At 37.5% G+C, this 25,045-nt stretch overlaps 1 protein-coding gene across 6 annotated transcripts in view; it reads right to left on the minus strand.

Moving 5' to 3' along the window:
• Positions 1 to 25,045, minus strand: part of SUCLG2 (succinate-CoA ligase GDP-forming subunit beta) — a 929,415-nt gene that overhangs the window by 476,452 nt on the left and 427,918 nt on the right. For 4 of the 6 annotated variants that reach the window (XM_084987035.1, XM_084987034.1, XM_084987033.1 and 1 more), the window contains exon 11: positions 12,851 to 12,945. In XM_084987035.1, the coding sequence (XP_084843161.1) occupies positions 12,851 to 12,945 (95 nt within the window). Of the gene's footprint in view, positions 1 to 11,172; positions 11,855 to 12,850; positions 12,946 to 25,045 lie in introns of those variants that run through there. The other 2 variants (XR_014822455.1, XM_084987031.1) reach the window with 2 other exon arrangements.

The raw sequence follows: 25,045 nt of genomic DNA on the forward strand, positions 1-25,045 counted from the left end.
CCGATATAATTTTACTTATAAAATCTGATGGCAAGATGGAGAATGACCACAGGCCATGGTTATTAGACCCCTGGTTTATATGGTCAAAATGGTTGCAGCTCTCAAACTTGAGTTCCTGTCTTTATAAAATGGAAGTCATATTTTTCTGGTTTTGATTGTTTTAAGGATTAAATAACAATCCTGAAAGATCCCAACCTAGTGCTTGGCTCGAGATGAGCTCTCAAATGATAGCCCCTCCACCCTAGCCCTCAAGGGAGCATAGCCTTATATAATCATGCATAAAAACAAAAGAAAAGCATGTAGGAAAGAATGACATGATAAATGAAAGGCAGTTATTGATTTTGGTTGTGGTTTTTCTACACACACAACTCAGGACACATCATTGAAAAGCAATGTCTTGCAAACTAAAGAAACAGAACAAAGTACAACTGCAAAAACAAATTGAATCAAGTTGATAGAAGGTAATTTCCATGACAATAAGATGGTCTTTTTTTCAATTTTCAGACTTTTAAAAATACTTTTAAGAAATGGAAATTATAAAGTAGAAGAAAAAACTATTGGTACAGATGAACTGAATTTCACAAAAGTGTAAAATAGTTTACTTAGTATTAATTTCAGTCAGTGTGACATCTTAATTGTAACTTGTAGTGGAGTCACAGTGGCTTTACTTTAGGAAGTTTCCAACTGCCTATCTGCAGAGCACCACTACAGATTTTTGAAAGCATTTCTAAATGAGATAATTTTCTTTTACACAGAGTTTCTTATAAAAATTGTCTTTCTGCATATCTAATTAAAATAAAGATGTAATAAAGAATTTACTGTTTTAATTAGGGCATAGATCTTAAAGCAATTATTATGTCATTAATAATTCTTTAACAGACTTTCTTGCACAAAATGAATAAAAACATTGTTACACCATGAAAAATCAATATGCATTACTCATTCACATTAACAAAACTACACAAGCAATCTGAGTCTTCATTAAATATTGCTCCTGTAAACCAGAGGAGTTTGGAGAGTCATGAGCTATTAATAACCAAGTGGAACTTCACTTAAAACGGAGAAATCTAATCCATGACTAGGTTCTGGTATCAGCATCATTTAAATGCAGATTTATATAATATCAAAAATGATAGTGAGTGGAAATAGGCTAATAAATTCTGTAAGGAGACCTAAATGAGGACAGACAGCTACTGTGAAGGTTTTATAGTATAAATGATTCAATACTCTATTTGAAAAGTCAACATCTTAAATCTTTTCCCTAATGTTGTGCTGAAGGTTCTCCCATGGCCACTCTAGCCCTCCTGCCCCTCCCACCCTAACACACACATCTGGGCTGTCTTTTGGACAAATTAGCATCTAGGAGACATGGACAACAATGACCTTACAATGCAATCATGAGATCATCTCAAGTAGTATTTTCAAAGTTTAGTGTATTTTCTAATTTCATCTCATAGTGTTATAGGAAAATCTGGAAGCACACACACACAAAACTCAAGATAGCTTTTTGTTTTTTGGGTTTGAGGTTTTTTTGTTTTGTGTTGCTTAGCTTAAAAAAGAAGAGATGTTATAAAAAGCCATTAAGGGAAAAAATATGGCAATTTTAATTTTAGCCACATTATCCTCACTTGATCATTTGGAAGACAATGTGGAGCCCTCCGCATAAAATCCAAAGGCCCAAGGTCATGCCATGTCCAATTCCCTGGGGAAGAATTGCATAAAGTACTGAATGTGCAAATGTGTTAATTGCAACAGGGCCTGTGGGTCGTGGTTGTGTCTGAGTTGTTTCCTGAGCCCATCAAAGTGACAAATGATGGAAAAGATGTTAATACAAGCTCTTGTTGGGTCATTTGGAAAAGCCCTCAGTCAGCATGAATAATTCTGATGAATGGCAATTAATGATAATGACATTAAGACCACTAATAAAACCAACAAATTATCAAACCAGTCCGTGAACTTATGGGTAAATGAGCTGTTCCTAGGGCCTAGTGACAAATGTTCCAGGAGACTTATAAGTCTTACAATTTGTGAATTGTTCACCCACTTTTCCAGAAAAAATATTAAATTGCAGATTTGTAGTTACTTATCTCAATTCTCACAACAATGCCTAGAAGAAGCCTATTGCGGTGGAGGGGGAGAGGATGGTTTGCAGCAGGGCCCCCTGGAAGGCTCTGCATATCTGTGCAGGAAAAGCTGCTAAGCTATGTTGTGCAGTAATGACATGAATTTGGACTCAGAACACCCAAAGGTGTTTTCTCCTGCCTGAGGGATAGGAACAAAAAAGATGCAAGAAGCAAAGTTCATCCATATTTATAATTATTTTCTATTAACTCTAAAGTATCAGATAAATAACACTGTTTATAATTCTGCTTGCCATAAGTGGAATTAGCTATAATATTAGCCTTTTTTTGAGGATCATGAAATACCTTGGTCAAACCAACCAAGAAACACAAATGCATGCATACTAACAAAAAAACTGTTTATTATACTCAGAGAGGGTAACAAAAACTGCTGGTGGTCCTCTTAATACCCATTCTCCCATTCTTTCCAAGTGAGAGGATCCATGAATTCTAGATGAGTTCATTCTAAGTACAGCCTGGTGTGTAAATTTTGTCCAATTGTACACTTGGGGAAATCTCTAGAGGTATCTTCCTCAAAAGCAATCAGAAGACACATTTTATCCTCTTCTTGTTTGCCCTACCTTCCTTCCTGCATTTAGAATGTGGATGAGATGGCTGTGGCTGAAGTAGCCATATCAAAACATATGTTGACTTTAGAAACAGAGGTCACACACAGAGAGAATCAAAAGAGCCTGGCCCATGAGAATTTCAGCAGAGCCCTGACTGCTCTTGTAGTCTGGCTGCTAAGTGAACAAGTTCATGGTCTGCTGTGGGAAGAGAGGATTTGCATTTGGATTCTGCAAAAACTAGACTTCCACTGTGGCTTCAGCACAACTACTTGGTATTGTCTCTGCAATGGCTCTGGTTTGATCCCTGGCCCAGGAACCTCCATACGCCATAGGTGCAGTCATTAAAAAAAAAAGTGATCATGCTCTGCACCATTAAGGATGTGGTTTCACTTATGATCACTTTTGAACCTGTGCCAAATTTTTCCACTTTTTTTTTTATAGTTTCAAATTTTTTAAAAAAATTTTTAGCTAAGGCCTTTTTTTTTTTTTTTTTTTTTTTTCTGGGGGAGGGAGTAGATGGAGGGGCTGTGCCTGGGACATACAGAAATTCCTGGTCATCTGTCAAACCCGTACCACAGCTGTAACCAGAACCATAGCAGTGACAAACACTGGATCCTCAACCTACTGAGTCATGAAGGAACTTCACTAAGGCCTTTTTAAGATTTACTGAAACTGAAAACTATCCATAATTTCCTTCAGAACTGTTGTGTTTTCTTTTTTAACATTTAATCTTTTTATCCACCTGAAATGAACAGTATTGGAGTTTACACAGTAGAGTATGTGTTTTATACTAAAATTAATTTCAATGGTCTCAGGTAAATATGTTTCAGTATCCCCCCCCCCATCCTGACTACAATAATCAATTTTCTTTGTTCTCAGAAGGACATGAATTTGTATTTCAAAGAAACATGAATAATCAATAAGCTTATGAGAATTTTTATGTACTTATTAGCAAAGCTAATAAAAATGTTTTGCTTAATAAATTAGTCAAAGTAAAAAACAAAATAAAACAAATAAAAAAACCCCAATGCTGACTTGAGTATGTTGAGACAAGTACTCTCTTACCCTAATGGTAGGACATGATTTATTTTCTCAAAAGCAATTTGGCAAGATAATGCCAAACATTATAAAAGTTGCTATTCTCTGCTCTAGTCATTTCACTTTAGGAAATCTACCCTATGGAATTAGAGCTTGATTTTTTTTTCTTCTTGGCCACACCCACATCATGTGGAAGTTCCCAGGCCGGGGATCAAACCTATGCCACAGCAGTGACCAAAGCCATAGCAGTGACAATGCCAGATTCTTAATCCACTGATCCACAGGGAAACTCCAATAGTTTGATATTTTGACAAAGAAGTTCAAGGATATTCATCTCAGAATTATTCCTATAGTAAAATATTACTAAAAAAATAAATAAATGTCTCTCAACAGAAAACTGATTAAATTATGACATATTTATCACTGGAATGTTATGGAGCTATTATGATGGTGTTTTTTAAGAATTTTTAATTGAACAGGTCTGTGGTTATAATATAACAATGAATAAAAAATAGCATCTAAACTTTCATCTTCAGTAGGCACAGAAAAATTTCTTGAAGAAAATATATTATCAGTTACTTCTTAGGAGGTGAAAATACAGTTAATTTTTATTTTCTGCTTTATTTGTGTCTGAATTTTTAATTTTTACAAAATGACAATAGGTTTTTGTTTTAATTATAAAGAAGAATTAAAATACAAATATGACTCTGAATCTCAAAATTGAACAAAACGAGAAGCAGAATCATTTATCAAAAATCAACTTAACCAAGATCGTTCCTGTCTGGGTCTGCTACATGTAACATTATTACTGTTTTGCTGCCAAATCCAGCATTAATTCTCTCATTAATAACTTGATGAATATGAAATGAGTTATAAACCAATTATACAAAGCTCATTACCATCTAATAGACATAAAGTAACAATAATACAGAAATATATCTATTTGTGCAATAACATCCTAGATGATCTGTCAAAACTGCCTGGAAAAAGAGCTCCCATCATTTAAATGTACCAAATCAAGAAACCTCACCAGAAACTTAGTCACTTCATCATCGAGTAATACTGTTTCTTGGTTGGTTAAGTACCAAATGATCATTAAACTTATTGAGTAAAGACTGGTTTTACCTAAAGGAGTCTGAAAATTCAGTAAGTCAAGAACACAAAAATAATGACATTTTCGTAGGCCAGAATCAGATTGAGGGCCTCAGTAAAGAGTGACATAACCTTGGAAAACATGACAGTCTGTTGATGTGGTTGAGTCCAGAATAAAATAATAGTGTATTATAATTCATTCTAGATTTAATTCACTATGAAACCCCAGAAAATTCCTTTAAAACGAACTTAAAGCATGCCTAAAGATTTATTTACAAAATATACCCTCTAGCAATATTAATATCAATAAAAATAGGAGAAAATTTACCTAACAGTTGATTTTTAAAATAAAAATTATGAGAGTTCCCATTATGGCGCAGTGGTTAATGAATCCAACTAGGAACCATGAGGTTTCAGGTTCGATCCCTGGCCTTGCTCAGTGGGTTAAGGATCCGGCGTTGCCGTGAGCTATGGTGTAGATCACAGATGAGGCTCAGATCCCGCGTTGCTGTGGCTCTGGCGTAGGCCAGCAGCAACAGTTCTGATTAGACCCCTAGCCTGGGAACCTCCATATGCCGTGGGAGTGGCCCTAGAAAAGGCAAAAAGACAAAAATAAATAAATAAATAAAATATAAATTATGATTTTATTTAACAAAATTTTATGCTGTGATTAAAAAATGTATTTTCAAGGAATAGTATGTGAAATGCAAAAACAGAAACAAATAAAAATAGCTGTCAGATTGATATCTTTATACATCTATAATATACATGTATATGGAGGTATAATCTTACTCTTTTTCTATCCATGTAAATTCATATGTATTCACATAAAAGCAAAATTTTGCTCCCAAACATCATCTCTAGGTAATAGTAACATAATTTTATTTTCTTCCTTTTATTTATTCTTGTTTCCAAATTACCTGCAACAAAAAGATGAGCTTAAAATCTTGGCAGTCTTCTAATCCATGAACCCATTAAATAAACTATATCAATAATGAGAACATACTTTAATATGAATTACACCATTGTAACTGAGGCTAAATCTCTGTAAATTTGAAATATGTATTTACACAAGTGGGGACAAAAGCTATTTTAAAACTACTGAACAGTTTTTCTATTAGTGATAGGATATCACTCTTCCATAGAGAGGAAGAAGCATATCAGCCCTTCAAAGAGACTTTTCATCATGCAAAGGCAAACCATACTGGAATGGCCAGGAGTGAAATGAGATTAGGAGAAATTAAATTGTTCTGTATGACTTTGAAAGAGTTTGTTTCATTCTGTGTTTAATTGTCCCTTTGAGGTTTTGGTTTACTGAGAGGTAAGTACATAACATGGAGGAAGGAGTAGTGAGAGAGCAAAGTCTCTCTCTCCTAGCGGGATGGAACAAGGGTGAAAGGCTGGTTATTCAGAGCCTTGAGGACATCTAGATTCCAAGTATGTGGAGCACAAAGGCATTCTAAGTGTGGGAGATGATCAGAAAATTCCCTGTGACACCTTGGCTTTCCACCTTCCAGAGCTTCCAATCTACTTTGAAACCTAAGACATAAAATAACTCCTTGTCAAGGAGTATTAATGACTAAGGTTTCAGAGGCCTGATATTATAGAAATAACCTGGAGGATTAATAGTCACTTAAATTTAGAGGACAGGGCATAAAAATGTTTGTGTCTCTTTTCTTCACCATCTGACATTATCTCCTATATAAGCTAGGGATGTGTTTAGCTGCAGGTAAGAGAAAACCCAATTAAGAGTGGCTTAAGCAGGATAGACATATAGTATTCCACAGAGTAACAAGGAAGCTGCTGACACTGATTTAGTTACTCAGTGATGTGTCCAGAAACTCAAGTCTCTTCCTTTTTTCCACTTTGTTATCCATAGGATGCTGGAGTTTTGTCCTTGAATTTGATGCCTCATAATTAAATTACAAGGTGGCTGCCAGATCCTGACATTATATTTCCATCTAGAGAATAAAAGGTAAAGAGCCAGGTGCACTTGTGTCTTTTAGTTAAGAGCAAAAACTTTCCCAGAACTTCCATCCTTACCACAAGCAACTTTCTATTAGATCTGTCACCTGGACACCCCTGGCTTAAAGAATGACCGAGGAAGTGAGTAGTTCATCTTTTTGCAACCCTTTAGGGAGGTGAGTCAGGGATAGTGGGCTTTGAAGTGACTCTTTATAGCTAAAAAGTCTCTCGACCTTCTCCCTGTGGTTTTCACATTTACATGACAATTTTTCCATCATTTCTGCTTTTTGCTTTGGTTGCTCTCCAAAATTGTTACAGAACGTCTCTATTTTTCTACATTGTTTGATAGGTTCAGGCAAATAAATACATGAACTTTGCTAACTTGGAATCTTTAAACACAATGACACATTTACTGATAGTTTTGTAAATCAGAAAATGAACAAGGGCAAACCCCCAGACAAGATAACATCAAAAACATTTCTTTCTGCTATGGTTATGGGAGGATCAGAGGGTGGAGCACTGTCCAATTACAACAGTACAGCCAATATTATCTTTTCTCGGCCTCTCTTGTTTTATTTACTTCAGGATACTAAGAGGACACAGCTGCTAGAGAGATGACTCCTGTGCTGGAAACAAGGACTAGTCTATGCTCAGTGTTGCTCAAGTTCTCTCATTATTGTCCCCCAAGAAACTTTTTAGATATTTTTTTCCTAATTGCCTCTCCCATAAAATCATAAGAGATAAACATGGTGACTATCTGTTTATGCATATTATACATATTTTTTACACCCCTCCAACTGTGAACCAATTTTTGCTCCCTTGAACAAAATGATAATACTGTTCCCACTGAGAATGCATGTCAACATAAATAATTCTTCTTAGGAGAGGTGAATGGAGGGAATTAAGGAAACTATCAGAATTGGAACCAACTCTTTGGATGATGAATAGAACTTTACATGAAATGATAGAAGGAAAAGTATAAGATGTATGGAAATGCAGGAATAAAGATGAAGAGGTAAATTAATGTTAGAAGTAACTCAGCTTGTATCACAGGTTTAAATGGGCAATAAAGGGAAACCATCCTTAAAGATGCAGAACTCTCAGATTACGCACTTGGGGATCTCAATGCCAGGCTTAAAAGGGTAAACTGTAACAAATGGAGAATTCATTAAAGGGAAAGGAATCATTCAGCAGTTGCAGTTTGGTTGATGGCTTCCAATTTGACTGTTCTCCACACCTTTGTTTGTTGTTGTTTTTTGTTTGTTTGCTTTTTCAAAAAAAGTGCTCCAAAGTTAGAATAAGAGAGTCTACTTTAATGATCTTTGGAGCTCCTGTCGTGGCGCAGTGGTTAATGAACCTGACTAGGAACCATGAGGTTGCGGGTTTGATCCCTGGCCTTGCTCAGTGGGTTAAGGATCCGGTGTTGCTGTGAGCTGTGGTGTGGGTCGCAGATGCGGCTAGGATCCCGTGTTGCTGTGGCTCTGGTGCAGGCGGGTAGCTACAGCTCCAATTAGACCCCTAGACTGGGAACCTCCATATGCCATGGGAGTGGCTCAGGAAAAGGCAAAAAGACAAAAAAAAAAAAAAAAAAAAAAAGAGTAAGACAGTCTACCTTAATGATCTTTACTAGTGCAGACAAGCATCTAATTTCCTACTGGATAAGAACAGCTTAATTTATGCAGATAAACAATGGCTGGGCACCTACCAAAGCAGCACTTGAAGACCTAAGGGTGTTGTGGAAAAAGACTGAGTCAGGAAAAGCCTGTGTGAATTATCAAATGCTAACCTCTCCCTTCTAGGAAAACAACTAGAAGTTTGAACATGAATAAAATTTGCTTTGTGTTGTACTTTTGTCCCCTAATGGTCTCAATTATTTTTGCTGACACAAGTACAAAAGAGGTTAGAGAGGACTGGCACCATGTAGGTGAGAAGACCAACCCATTTCTGCTAATGCCCTGGAGAAATACGCCCAAGTCATCCACCATGTGAAAGCAATCTTTCTCATACCTCCAAGGTCAGTAAGACCTTAAAAACAAACTAAAACCCTATTGCATGAGTGCAAATACACTAGGGTCATAAGTTAACCAACATTTCAGACAAAATTATGTAATAAAAATGAATGTGAAACTCATAAATAGCTCTTTCATTTGCTTTCTCTAGTATTATTTCATCCCGCTTAGATCAACTCCCACTTTGAAAAACACACACTCACAGAATAGGATAATTTCAAGAGATGGGCATTAAAAATAAAAGTGATGTCTGTCTTGGGAGGTGTCAATTAACACATTATAGATAGATAAATTCCTTTGTCTTTGAGATATTAGATCAATAAATCAAAAAAGAGGAAATCTAGGCATTTTCCCCTCACTAAATTTATGACTCTGGCTGTTAGAAAGAAAATTAGAGATTATACAAGAGTATCGATTGATCCTTTTTTACTTCAGTGAGGGAAAAAAATCTATACCATGCAAAACTCAAAGGCATCCAACTCTTTCCTGAGGGGAAACCATTACATGAGATGCACTATCTTTTTACCCCCTGACCAGAATGCAAGACTTATAAATACACGTACAAGTTAACATTTCTTAAGTTTAAAAGGGGATTTCCTAAACTCAGTTTGAATCTCGGAGTGGGTCCCAGACAGAGGGTCTTAGAAGAAAAACTGGTGTCATCCTAATCAAGTCTGTAATTTAGGTAATGTATCAAAGTAGTGTTTTATTTTGATAAATGTATTTAGTCAAGTATGATGTTACCATTTTAGGGGAAACTGAATGAAAGATATGCGTGAACAAATGTATTATCATTACAACTTTTTCTGTAAATGTAAGGAGTTTCCGTTGTAGCACAGCAGAAATGAATTCGACTAGGAACCATGAGGTTGAAGCTTTGATCCCTGGACTTGCTCAGTGGGTTAAGGATCTGGCATTGCTGTGGCTGTGGTGTAGGCCAGCAGGTGTAACTCTGATTTGACCCCTAGCCCCCTGGCCTGGGAATCTCCATATGCTACAAGTGTAGCCCTAAGAAGCAAAGCAAAAAAAAAAAAAAGTATGCCCAAGTTAAAAAAAATAAATAAAGATTTCTTTCCAGTTTACCATCCCTTGAGAATTTGCTCAGTATTCTGCAGAGAAAACTAGATGAGGGAACGGCGGTGCAGAGAAGTTAACGTACTTGCCAAGTACATAAAACTACTAAGTGAAGGGACTTGACATGTGCACCCACATTATTGGCTCCACAGTGTGTAGTCCTAAGACACTAACTTATCATAGAACATATTCTACTATGGAGATGCTTAGGTTCAGATTCTCTTGTGCCTTCGTCACTTGTAGTACTCGTGAGAGTGCCAAGTTGGTGCTGAACACACGCAGACTGAACCAATGCACAGCAGCCCTCTCTAAAGACTGGGGTACTGAGTTGAGCATCTGCCCATCTATTTCTCAGCCTCCCCAGCCCTGTAGGGGATGGGAACTGACATTCACCAAGGCCCTCCTATGTTCTAGTCCATTGTGCTATGTTAGACTCTCATTCAAGTCTCAAAACCACCCTATAGGGTGCATCAGAACATTTCCTTTTTCCACTCAGAGAAATCAGAATACATAGAAAGAGCAGTTAACTTCCCCAAATCATACAGCTATCAGAAGGGCATCCAGGATCAGAACCCCAGGATTCCTGCTTTAGAGATCAGACTTTTTCCAACAGACTTGCAGGCTCCCAAATGAGATCATCACAGGGTCTGTGTTTTCTCAGAGAAGTGGTTCTTTCCTCAAATACCATCTCAGGAGGTCATCTCCTGAGTTCCCCACATTACCTGTGCCCCATTTACTTGCTATCCTGTTCATCTGCTTTATTCTTCATTGTATTCATATTTCGTATAATACATTGTTTGTTTACCTTCTGCCCTGAATCAAACTGGTAAGTTCTAAGAGGGCAGGGAATTGTCTGTCTCAGCCACACTGCATTCCAGAGCCTAGAACAACACCTGATGCAGAGTACTACTCAAAAAAATATTGCTGAATAAGTCAATGGACATGGAGGAGATTCCAATAAGAACTTGTTACTATCCTTGCTATGATCAGTACTGTCTCTTTTTATTGGTTAGGTAACTCAGTTGACAAAGGATTATTTCAAAAGATAAAACTGATGGGAAATTGAGTGAACGATGTTGGTTTCAATCAGATCAAAGCACAAATTTCAAGCAAATTAGGAGACCAAACATTCATGACAAGGATGTTCTCCAAACACAGATCAGTCAGCACCACTGAATTTCCCAACACAGCCCCAGTTTTCATTGCTTCTAAATCCCTCTAAGTTCAGAAATAGCCCTCTGCTGCTGATCATAAATATTCTTAATTCATCTCTCATTTTTCTATCAGGAAACAATTGACCTTGGGTTTTTTTTTTATCATTTTATTTACGTGTTCCCTGCAAGGCTGGGAACATTGAATTTCCTAAGAGATAATGTTAATAAGATCAATAAACCACAGCTATCATGTATCTAAGTGCCATTTCTTCACCCTTAACCTGAGGCACCTGGTGCTGCAGGCAGACAGCCTCTGCTGAGATCCACCCAGCACCAGCAATTCTGAAGATGGCAGGAAGGCACCTTTGCTTATAAATTTTGAGTGAGCTCAAGCATTTTGATGACCGAGATAACAAGCCAAATACAATGCAACAGAGAACTCAGTGGGGAGTCTGGAAGCCTGGAAGCCTGAAGTCCTCAAGTAATATTTGAAAGCTATCTCTCAACATAGTCCACACTAGGGGCAGAACAGGTGGAAGCGAAGCCAGGGGCAGGGCTCAGGCAAAAGGTCAGTTCCTTTGTTGGAATCCTGTTCTGAGTGATGGGGGTAAATCAGAACAAACCATCTCCCAAGTGGGTCTTACCTTACATCTGCTTTCAGAAGTTTCTAGTTCTGTTGTATCCAATGTAGGCAGTGGAAGGAAGCCAGAGAGCTCACTGCTTAATGGCAGAGCTCCTTGGGCCTTGAGGAGAGGTTATTCAGACAATACAAATGTGGTATCATTCCTGTGGTCTCCAGACTCCAGTGCACCCAGGCAAGCAGGCTTGCTATCCTGCAAACACACAGGCCAGAGCAGTTCCCCCTGTTCAACCCCCCACGGGATATGCCCTAGGTCACTACCGCACAAAGCATTCAGTCTGACTCACTGGCAAAATTCAGTGGGGTGTCCCCTCAAAACACTGGCCTGGGAGCAATGACGAGCCCCTCCCACCCGAGCCCTTATCACTCCACTCATTTGTGGTTCCAATTCAGAAGTTCAGTAGATTCAGCTGGAGGGCTCTGGGGAACTGTAGATTCCCCTGCTTCACTTCAGACCTACTGGTGAAGAGAAGGGGCCAGGGAGAGCTTTAATTAGAGTAGGAGAGTCCATGTTTTTAAACACTCCCAAAGGATCTTCATAGGTCTCTCAGCTAACATAGGCCTAAGAACCATTTCTCCAAAATTCCAGTGGTTCTCAAACAAGAATGCATGTTATCTGAGTTATTAGAGAAGATTTTTAATAAACACTGATGCCTGCCTTTCACTCTAGATTAGGGTTTCTGTATGGTGGAGGCTGACCTGGGGCCCTACCTAGTGATGGCCAAACATTCTCCCCTTAAGCAAAAAGTTTTCCAGACATTGCTACATGTCACCTGAGAGACAAAATCCCCTGCCCTTCCTCCCCATGGTGGTATGACTGGTCATCTTATGTTTTCTAGCTCATTTTCATGTGCAATCTTTTCTTATTTCATTTTCCTTGCATCTTTCTATGCCCTTATAATTGCTGGTCGCTTTGCTTGATAAGATATGCTATCTTCGGTATATATGGGCACATGTGTTTTAGGAAAATACCATGTCCATATCTTTAGCTCAAGGCAGATGTCCCATGTATCTTATATAACATGTTCATGGCCAAGATTTGTATTTGCATTGACTAAAGAAATAATTCACAAAAAACAATGGACAACTGTTAATACATTGCAAATGAAATTAGCAATTTTTTAAAAAAGCAAATTAAAAGGACCCAGAACATTTTTTTTTCTCTACTAGTTTGGCAAAATGGACTCACTCAGTAAGTGTGGTCTCCAGTGTCTTGTGAGTGTTTGCAATGTGCCAGGGAGGGAGTAGCACAGACAGGACTGTTGCCATGATGTTGCTTATTCTCTAGAAGGGGAGAGACAAACAGTATGCAGAATTACACACCAAGCAAGCTAATTTTACAGTCTTAAGTGCCATTAAAGAAACAAAAATGGGTGACATGGGTGGAGAACATGGAGCAGCAGTAGGCTACTGTAGAGGATTAGAAAGGGACACAGTGGAAGTGACATTTGAATATAAAACTGGTGCTGTGACACTCTGCTGGTTACATGAAAATTGGTCTAGCCTTTTAGGAAGGTAATTGGTCAATATAGATCAGGGGTTATAAAATGTTCATTTGATCCAATCATTTAATAAATAGGAGACATCTCTGAGAATGTGCTACATCAACACCACCTCTGGGACAGTAGGCCAAGGAAACTTCCAAAACACTGTGAAATAACCCAATACTGTAAAAACTTCATATTTTTTTTACAAAGCTATAAGCTACTGAACTGTCAACAGATGGGGATGGTTGGATGAATTCTGATAGATCTACGGAAATGTGGAGAATGCTTACCATATAATGTAAAAAATTATGTAATATGTAGAATGCATAAATACAGTCTAAAAAATATGTTAGTAATGTTTCTATACCCATTGATTGTATCTAAGCCTAGACAGGTAAGAAAAGATGGAAAGTTAATTCAACAAAATAAAACAATGATTGTATAGGAGGTGGTTTTTATTAGTTTTTTTTTTTCCTGCTTTTCTAAGTTTTCTGATTCACTTTTCAAACAGATTTCTAAGAAAGTGCTTCAGACTTTTGATCTTGCCTTTTGCACCAGGGATATGAGCACAAAGGAAAGACTATGTGAACATACAGTGAGAAGGGGGCCATCTGCAAGTCAAAGAGGCCTCAGGAAAAAGAAAAAATCTGGTAACAACGTGATCTTGGACTTCAGCCTCTAGAACTGTGAGAAAATCAACTTCTGTGGGTTAGGTACCTAGTCTGTGGAATTTTTTTTTTATAGCAGCTCTAGCTAACTAACACTTCCATATTGCTGTTCTAATATGATTACCATTAGCAGTGTGCTTATCTTTCTCTTCCACTAGCTAATTTGCTGATAGAGCAGGGGGCTCTGTCTTATTTGCCATTGGAGCTAACTTCAGTGTCTTTTACAGTTCCTTGCACATTGTAGTCATTCAATAAATGTTGGCCAAAATGAATTTTCTGAACTTTTTCCCTTAACATATCTGGGGATATAATATCTACAGAATGTTAATAAGCAAGGTCAAAGAATGTGACCTTCCAGTCATAAGCTGATTAGGTTCTGGGGATCTAATGTCCAGTATGATGATTATAGTCAATAATGCTGTATTATAAACTTCAAAGTTTCTGAGAGAGTACATCTCAAATGCTCTCACCACAACAAAAGAAATGACAATTATGTGAAGGAAGGGATAGAAGTGTCAGCCTACTTTGCAGTGGTAATCATTTTGCAATATATAAATGTATCAAATCAACATGCTGTATTTCTTAAACTTATACAATGTTCTATGTCAACACTATGTCAATGAAGCTGGAGGGGAAAAAAGAAATCTAAACAAGCAGAAAAACTAATTAAGTAAGAAAAAGTCAGCTCAAAGGGGAAATTAATATGTTGTAAAAACAACAAATAATCAGGTGGTAGATATCCTCCATAAAATATGTGCATGATCAGGAGTTATTTCTACTCCAAAATAAGCACAAGTTATGCCTCAAGAACTAGACAGTTGTGAGAGCCATTAAAATTTTTGTAGTAAGTTTCAGGAGTATCAAAATGTTTTCCTAATGTCTATATTAGCACCAGTGACGTAGTTGCAAAGGGATAATTTGGCATATAATTTGCTATAATTTTAATATACTGAAAATACACTTTTGAGCAAGTTCTGAATTCTGACATAAACCTTCCTATAGTACTATTTTTCAATAATATATATAATTTATTATGTATTATATATAATACAACTTTATATTTTCCAAATGTGTAGCTCAGTTCAAATAATAGCCTTTTATCTCTGTATTTTAAAATATTTTAGATCCTTGCATTTTGAAGTTTGGTCCCTGAATCAAAAGCTTTCTAATCACCTGGAGATTTGATGGAAATGAAGAATTTCAGACTCCACCCTGACCAACTAAATCACAACTTGCTTTTTAAGGACATCTCCAAATGATTGGTATGCTCATTAAAATTTGAGAAGCACCCCACTCTGGAATGTGGGCTCTCAAGATTAATTGACGTGTTCAACCTTTCTATCTTTTCTGTTTGTCTGAAGAGATGAAAGGATTAGAATTTTGCATAGTTAGAACAGCACCATTGTAAAATTCTTCATGGTCTTTGTTTCATTTTTAGACAAAGGGAAGGACAATCAGGCAGAGTCATTTTGAATTTAAGAACTATATCTAGCTTAGTCTTTCTGGATTTATCTGTAACCTGGAGACTGTCCTAGATAGGGGAATGGATGGTATAAAAAAATCCAGTGTCTTTCAGATAAATCACAAAGTCAACAAAGAAATAGGTGAAAGTACAAATAAAAAACTCTTGAGAATCTTCCTAAAATGACTTAAAGCCAACCTAAATATGACAGTTCAATTTTAAAACAACAGGGAAGTCTCAAGTTTCAAGGGTAACAGTGAAGGTGATTGCTGGAAGTTACTTTTCTTGAATCTGACATTGGTCAAAAGCCTTTTAAAGAAGGTTTTGTGTTTTGTGCTCTAATAGTAATTGTAAATAGATATTCAAATGGATATGAACAAACCTCTCTATGACATATAAAGCCAAAATATTGACCCCTCCTTTTCTCCTACCTCCAGGCACTGATTTCACAGAAGAATTCAATTGTATTTATGGCTCATGAACAAACATAATGGTAAAAATGCTATGTGGGTATAAACACATTTCTTCCCAGGGGCTCAAACTGCATTCTAGACATTATCTCATTAATTGCTCCCTTAAATCTTTCTCATTGATTTTTATATTTTTTGAACCAACAAATTCACTATTGTTTGCATATGAAAGAAAAAGTTCACTTCAGTTAGAAATTGAGATCTTAAGCATTTTTATAACTGCGATGTTATATTTCAATTGACAAGGAGCTGCTGGAGTAGCTTCAAAAGAAAAAAAAAAAAAAAAAAACAAACCAAAGTGACCTAACAGTATTATTTATTTATTTATGTATGAACTAGCCAAAAGTTCTGAGGATGTCTTGGGAAGACTGTATCAGGAATGCAAATATTTGACTAATGTCCTTTGGCTGTATCCACCAGGAAAGATGTGTCTGAAGATTAGAGATGTGCAAATGTCTCGTTTTGAAAAGGAAAAACAAAACACTAGTATACATTATTAAATAAGCTGTTCAACACAATAACGCAGTGATCACTAGGGGCCAGTAGGGATTTGCCAAGAACAAGGTCATTCCAAACCAGCCACATTCCTGATTTTGACAGAAGTACCAGTCTGGTAAAAGAAGGGAATGCAGAGGTGCCATACAATTCAATTAAAAATAATGTATTCATTGAGCATGTCCCACATGCCAGAAACTGTGGAAAGCACTTTATAAATATCTTATTTAAGCTTTTGAAACCTATGAGAAAGTATTATCACTGACAATTTACATATAAGGAAAAAGAGGCCACAGTCATATGGTAGTTCCCAAAGATAACATTCCCAATCAGAATCATCTAACACTTCGTCCACAATTTCTGTGACAGTATTTCTGTTTGCAAGAAAATATATCCAAACAAACTAAGATGATAAGAGTGAGGCATAAACCACAGTGAGATACCGTCTCACACCCATTAGGATTGCTACTATCAAAAAAACCAGGACGTTCCCAAGTGGCACAGAGGGTTAAGGATCCTGTGTTGCCGCAGCTGTGGCACATGTTGAAACTGTAGCTTAGGTTGCATCCCTGGCCCAGGAACTTCCACATGCCCTGGGTGTGGTCAACCGCACCCCCCCCACCCCGCCCCCGCCGCTAAAAGAAAACAAATGTTGGCAAAGATGTAGGGAAAAGACTCTTGTCATTGCTGATGGGTATGTAAAATGATATAGCTACTATTGAGAACAATATGACGTTCCTTAAAAAATTAAAAATATAATTACTACATGATTCAGCAATTCTATTTCTGAGAATATATCCAGAAGAATTGAAAGCAGGGGTTCAAAGAGACTGTACACCTAAAAATGATTAAGATGGTATTTTATGATGATTTTATGTTCTGTTTTTTTTTAAATTACAATAAAAAAAGAGTGAGGAACATAAGAATGAAAAACGCTGGCTAGAAATTCTAAAAATAGTTTTTGCTTGTCTCCATCAAGGTGACTGTGATACAACGGAAGAATAAAAATAACTAGGGTAATCGTTCTATTATTTACTAGCTATGGTTTATATGATATCATTTTTTTATATTATTCAGGCTCAACTATCACCTGCAAAAGTGGTTAATACTGTCTATCATTGTCCCCCTCTTGTAGGCTGTTTTAAAGATCCAAATAGCTGGAAGGGTTCTGTAAACCTCATTCACTTCCTCTGGTTTTATTGCCATCTTTGCACGTCTGTCTTCTTAGTCTAGATTTCGACTCTCATGCCCCTCTTCGAGTCATGCATTCAACTGACTCTACTTTGATGTCTCAGGGATAACCTCAAATTTGAAATATCTCAAAATAAACTCATGATTCTCCCCTCAACCCCACTTCTCCTCCAAAGATTCTTGTCATAGTGAACAGTGCCTTTCCCCACCAAGCTACCTTTCTTCCTTCTTCTGAATGATGCCCACACCTAATCAAAGAAGGCCTGTCTATTCTCTGGCTCACCTCTGCACCTACTATTTCTTGGAGTCTTTTCCTAGCCATGCTGCAGGAATCAGCTTCCATTCAAAGAGCTCCAAGAAGCCTTAATTTATATCCCCAAATCCCTACCGGGTATGCCTACAATGTGCTCCCATTATTAATAAATGCATTTATCATTGTATTTTTCACAGTGTATAGGAATTAGTTGTCAGAAAACCTCATTAACCTGAAAGCCCAGAGGAAATGATATAAGCTATGCTCATTTCACCACTTGGTCGCCTGAGCCTTCTGTTGGCCTGCAGTATACCAGGCACAGGAATGTGAATTGTGAAGTTGTGAACAAAACCAGTATGATCCCTGCCTGTATGGAGCCTGCCATCTAGATGTGAGACAGACAAGGGAAAGTGAAACAAAAAATTCTGAAACAGATAAATGCTATGGTGATAATGCATAGTAAAATATATAGATATAGAATGATACCTGAGACGTGTATTAAAATACTCCAAAGGTTGGAGGTGGGCGGTAGCAGGTCCATCAAATAAACATGTCAAATATTGATAATTCTGGAATTTAAAAAAGGTCACCTAGGAGTTCCTGCTGTGGCACAGTGGGTTAAGAATCCTACTGCAGCAGCTCGGGTTGTTATGGAGGTGTGGATTTCGATCCCCGGCCCAGTGCAGTGGGTTAAAGGATTTGGTGTTGCTGTATCTGTGGCTTGGATTCAATCCCTGGCCCAGGAACTTCCCTATGCTGCAAGTTAGGCCATAAAAATAAAATAAGATATAGTTAACCTAACATGTGAAGAGAATGAGTTAGAAGTGTACAAAAATGTAAGAAAAATTACTCCTGTGATCTTTGTGGGAAATCATGGTGGCTTGGACTGAGGGAAGCAGCATATATTAAATTGGGTTGAATGAAGCAATAAAAAATATGTTTTACACTTACATAATTATTTATGTATTTATTTATTTATTTATTATTATTTTTCTTTTTGTCTTTTCTAGGGCCACTCCCTCGGCATATGGAGGTTCACAGGCTAGAGGTCCAGTCAGAGCTGTAGCCACTGGCCTATGCCAGAGCCACAGCAACGCGGGATCCGAGCCGCGTCTGTGACCTACACCACAGCTCATGGCAACGCCAGATCCTTAACCCGCTGAGCAAAGCCAGGGATCGAACCTGCAACCTCATGGTTCCTAGTCAGATTCGTTAACCATAGTGCCATGACAGGAACTCCACTTACATAATGTTTACACAAATATGAGAAAATAGAATGTGTTCTTTTTGAAAACCACATTAACTTCCAAACAAAATCTACTAGGAAAAGGGCTCCTAGACTTAGGGATCCTAGAATTGCTAAGGTCATCCTCCGCCCAAAGAAATCTTCCCTATTAGGCTGTCAAAGTACCTGGAGTTCAACCATTAGGAGTATTTGGACTTTTTGGTAAAACATGTTGTTGCTAGGAGCCCTTGGTTGATAATGACTGTGGTGATTGCCTTCTCAAATTATTAGATATGAGGCAAGTCAGCTATCATATCGAAGATCCTCCTCTTACATAATTTACCTACTAAGATGCTCTTCCTGGAACACACAAGAGTAAGGCTCCTTCATTGCCTGCATGGGATGTGTATGTATCCTAATCACATATAAAGCTTCAACATGATCTTCTGAAGACTTTATTTGACTCAAATTAAAATTTAATGTTCTTGGTTTGTCCTTTGTCCACTTTGTTCAGTGAAGAATTCAACTGAGTACTCTTAGCCTCATTTGGTTGGGTCTTTTAACGGTAACCACCTTGTGAAGTCAACCCCAGGACCTCGGCTACACTGGAAGCCTGGACAGGCACTGCCTCTCCTTCTGGGACAGGCGCCGATTTGTGTCAGATTCATTTGGTGGAAGCAAACTTGGCCACTCTTCAAGAGGCCAGCCTGAAAATGTTTACTTTATTGAATTGTTGGTTCTGGGACAGGTCTTCCTGCTTGCATTTTGCCATAATTTTTTTTTTTTTTTTTTTTTTTTTTTTGCTTTGTAGGGCCGAATGTGCAGCAAATGGAAGAACCCAGGCTGGGGGTCGAATCACAGCTACAGCTGCCAGCCTACACCACAGCAGCTTGGGATTCAAGCCACATCTGTGACCTATACCTCAGCTCCTGGCAATGCCTGATCCTTAACCCACCAAGAGAGGCTAGGGATCAAACCTGAATCCTCAGGGATACTAGTCGGGTTTGTTACCTTGGAGCCACAATGGGGACTCCTTTGCTGTATTTTCACAAACCAGTTAGAGACCAAGTGGTAAAAAAAACACTATTTTTCCACCTGTAAATGAAACAAAGGATTCGAGTAATGGTCATCCTTGGAGAAAACTACTAGAAGAAAGGAACTAGATAAAACTACTAGATGACCAGGGGTCAGATTACAGAAACTCTGTGGAGGAAGGTGGTGTGAAGCCTGACGAGAAAGAGGAATATAGGGCAGCTGGAGGCAACTGTTCATGTGCAGGGAGGCCCAGGGTTGGGGGCAGAATGGTCTTGTGAGTCTTATAGATCTTGAACACAAAAAACAAACATTTACGTTGAATGATATGGACAACAAACACACCAACCCTGCAATGCCACCCCATGGAATTCTTTCTGGTTGAATAAAGGTAGAAAGAGCCCAGCTATCTGACCATGGGAGATCTGCTTTAAAATGGCATGAGACCCATGCAAGAATCACACCGCAACCGTTAGACAAGAAAAATAGGCTTTACTTACTGACTTTAAATAATGCCCATTATTAATTTAAGAGAAAAAAAAATCAAGTTAACTAGCAGATTGCATGCTAAAATTCTACTTTTACATAAAATAGCTTATTTTCACATGGGACATTCTGAAAGAATTTATCCTGAAATACAACAGCTGTTGTCAGGGGGTAATGTTTCCTGTGTTCAATATTCTCTCTTATTTTTGGTTTTCTAAAATATATTCCTTGCATACATTAGAAAAATTATACAATTGCTTATTGCGGCAAATTACATTTGAAGAAACCATGCATTGTAAGGAACAACAGAAAAGCTATGCTTTGGAAAATAAAGGAAAAAGTAGGTTCTAAGGTCAACTTTTTTTGAGGTATCAAAGTATATAAAGCAAGGTTTCCCAAACCAGTTCCATGAAATGTTAAATTTTTTTTTAGAGGGGGAGGAGGTAAGCCTGTGCTCAAATAATATTAGAAAAACTGAGGAAAATAAGTTTAAATGATTTTCTTCACTGCAAAACTTCTCAGAACCTGAGAAAAAGAAATACTTTTTTATTATAGAAGCCTTTCCTCTCTCACATATGCATTACTCATTGGGACAGAGTTTGGGAACCCCAAGACCATGAAATGACTAAAGGAGGTATTATGGGATGTGTTCATCTAGTCCTGTGAAGCAACATTTTTTTTTTTTAAGATTCAGCTTCTTTTGTAAGATGAGAGCATTATAACCTGACTTTATATATTAATAGAAAGCAGAAAAATTCCTTGTGTAAGGCCTTTCAATTTCTGAGGCAACTTTTTTTCATGCTACCTTAGGTGATATTTCAAATGAAATATTTCTAAAGATGCTTTGGATGTCTGAAGGTAACATGCGGTAAAAAATAATGTTTAATAACAGCTACAACACTAATGATATACTATCATCTAATCCAGAGGTCACTGAGGTATTTCTGGAAAGAGCCGGATAATTAATATTTTAGGTTTTAAGGGTGTGCAGTGTCTGTTGCAATTACTCAGCTCTTCTGCAGCAGCATGAAGGTACATAGCTGTATGTGATATGTAAAGTAGTCAGTGTGGCCATGTTTTATTTACAGTCAGTGGGCTAGATTTGGCCTATGGGCTGGAGTTTGCCAATCCCATATAATCCTCTTAGGAGACCCCAAGACTTGTTTTGGTCATCACACTCATGGGATTTGAGACTGTTCATATTTTCTGCGGAAGAGATTCCTTTATCAAGTCTATGTGTTGACTATGGAATAAATGTACATTTGCTCAGTCATGCCCTTTGAAAGAAGGAAACGAGAGAGGGGAATCCCAAACAGTGATGAGGGACATGGGGACATGAACACTAATTTAGACCTAAGGAAATGAAACTAAGGGTGTTTTTCTGAATAAATTTAGGAATGTTTGATAATTCATGCTAGTAATTTGGAGAAATATGGCTGTCTCTAAGTATGTTTATTTTTAACATCATTACTTACTGTTTGTGAAGGGAAAGATACATAAAAATTGTTGCTCAGTTAGTTAAAAGAAATAAGCTCCTAGGGGGGGAAAAAAGGTACAGAATTTTGGAGAGGCACTTTAATCTGTGTTGACATGTACTAATATTTTAAGGGTTAGATTGAATTAATTAAATATAGCCTTTTCAGCCAATTAGTTAAAAACATTGAATCACTTTTTAAAGTTTCAACATGTTTAAGATTTTCACTTTATAAAAACTTAAGTGCAGACCCATAGCTTGTAAACACCTATCTTCAGGTTGAAGTTCCCTCCATTTCTACCCTGGTTCTTCCTTAGATGATACTTGATTTATGTGTTTCTGTGACAAAGCCAGCTGATGTGCTTGGTGAAAATTCCAGATGTTGGATGTGACAAATGAAATAACTATTTCACATCCACCAATGTATATAGTTTAAGCATACGTATCTGACATAAAAAGTTAAGCTATAGTACCCACTCTATTTCATTAACATGAATAAAATCACTCGTATATATTGATTTTAAAGTGTTCAACATGCATCTGGCTACCGTATAAAACCTAACCACCCACTGTATTCTTCAAGGCACCTCTATACCCAGGCTGTGGCTTTTCAACACTCTTACCCACATCCCCACAGCAAACTGTGAGGCAGCCCATCCTGATTCTCCAGACACATCATGCTGTCTGACCTCTTTGTCTTCTTCCTGTCCTTTGCTTATCAAACTCTAAGCATCCTTCAGTTCAAACTCAAATATTTTCCCTAAGAAAACTTCATGGGTAACATGAGCCCAAAGTGATTGTTTTCTCATCTGAATTCCTAGAATATTTACCTCTTTCCACATTACAGATAATCGTTGTTGAGTTTTTTTCTGTTTTTATTAGATTCTGTACATGTTTAATGTATACAATCTGGGGAGTCTGAATAGATTCATAGTATTTGGGAACCATGCAATGATAATATCTATGTGGTAATACCATCACTATAGTCAAGGTAATATTTGTACCCATCACTTTTGTTTCTTTCTTTTTTTGGTTACTCCACAGCATATGGAGTTCTCAGGCCAGGGATAGAATCCAAGCCACAGTTGCAGCAATGCCAGATCCTTAACCCACTGTGTCAGGCAGGGAATCAAACCCATGTGGCTGCCACTGCAGAGACACAGTCGATCCCTTTGTGCCACAGTTGGGACGCCTGTATCCATCACTTCTAAAATTTCCTTGTGTCTTTGTGTGTGTGTACATGTGTATTCATGTGTGTGTGTGAGAGTGTACATAAGGTTTACACTCAGTAGATTGTCAGGTTCACAATATTGTGCTGTTAATTGCAGGTACAATGTCATACAGCTGATCTCAAGAAATCATTCAGCTTGTATAACTGAAACTTAGATACTTTGAACAACCCCCCATGTTCCCCCTGCCCCCACCCAGATACTGACAACCAGCATTCTATTATCTGCTTCAATAAGTTAGATTATTTTAGATACCTTGTATAAGTGAAATCATACAGTATTCATTCTTCTCAGACTGGTTTATTTCTCTTAGCATAATGTCCTCCAGGTTCATTCGTGTTGTCGCCAATGGTAGAATTTCCTTCTTTATAAGGCTGAATAACATTCCATTGTAGGTATATACCATATTTACTTCATTGATTCTTCTGTTGATGGGCATTTGGGATGTTTCCCTATCTTGGCTATTGTGAATAATGCAGCAATGAATATGGGAGTGACATCTGACTTTTCATACAGTGTCTTACCTCTAAACTTCCAAAAGGAGGACCATCACTTTTAAAGTTTTATCCATAGGATCTATCATACTATCTGCATCTGGTGGTAATTTTCTTAATAATTATTTGTTGTCAAGACATCTGGATGAATGAATAGGTTATATAACCCAATGAGACTGTAAAGGCCCAAACTGGCAATCAATACATAATGACTGTGATGGTTATGATTTATCAACTTGACTGGGCTAGGAAATGCTGGTAAAGATTATTTCTGGGAGTGTTTGTGAGGGTGTTTCTGGAAGATAAGATTAGCTTTTGATTCAGTATAGTGAGTAAAGAGATATGCACTCATCAATGGAGACAGGCACCATCCAATCCACTGAGGGTCTGAATAGAACAAAAAGGCAAAGAAAGGGCAAATTCCCTGTTTCTCTTCTTGAGCTGGGATGTCCATCTTCTCCTGTCTGCAGACAACAGAGCTCCTGGCTCTCAATCTTTTAGACTCTGGGACTTACCAAGTTTAGAGGCCTGAGAACTGAGAGGCTGCTTTAAGTCCCAGAGTCTAAAAGCAGCCTCTCAGTTCTCAGGCCTCTAAACTTGGACTGAACTCACCCCTAGCTTTCCTAGTTCTCCAGCTTACAGATGCCATGTTGTGGGATTTCTCTCCTTGGTAAATGTATGAACCAATTTCTATAATAATTTTTTTGTACAAAGCCACAGCAGTTCAGGGACTTATTTTGAATCCAACAACATATAAAAAAGATCATACACCACGACCGAGTGGGATTCATCCCAGGTTCACAAGGATGGTTCGACATATCCAAATCAATCAACATCATACACCACATTAACAAAAAGAAGTAAAAAACCACATGATCATCTCAATAGACACAGAAAAAGCATTTGACAAAGTCCAACATCTACTCATGATAAAAACTCTTACCAAAGTGGATATAGAGGAAACATACCTTAATACCTTAACATAATAAAAGCCATTTATGACAAGCCCACAGCCAATATACAATAGTCAATGGAGAAAAGCTGAAAGCCTTCCCACTAAAATCTGGAACAAGACAAGGATGCCCACTCTCACCACTTTTATTCAGCATAGTATTGGATGTCCTAGCCATAACAGTCAGACAAACAAAATCAATAAAAAGTATCCAAAATGGAAGAGACAAGGTAAAATTGTCACTGTATGAAGATGACATGATACTATATATAAAAAACCCTAAGGACTCCACACAAAAACTACTTGAACTGATCAACGAATTCAGCAAAGTAACAGCAAAGATTAACATTCAGAAATCAGTGGCATTTCTGTACACTTACAATGAAATATCAGAAAAGGAATACAAAAATACAATACCTTTTAAAATCACACCGCAAAAAGTTAAATACCCAGGAATAAACCTGAC

The sequence above is a fragment of the Sus scrofa genome, chromosome 13 (assembly GCF_054392235.1).
Source record: "Sus scrofa isolate SSC_HxYL_T2T_F1_AM1 chromosome 13, Sscrofa_HxYL_maternal_Yorkshire_Landrace_v2.0, whole genome shotgun sequence".
Taxonomy (NCBI): Eukaryota; Metazoa; Chordata; class Mammalia; order Artiodactyla; family Suidae; genus Sus; species Sus scrofa.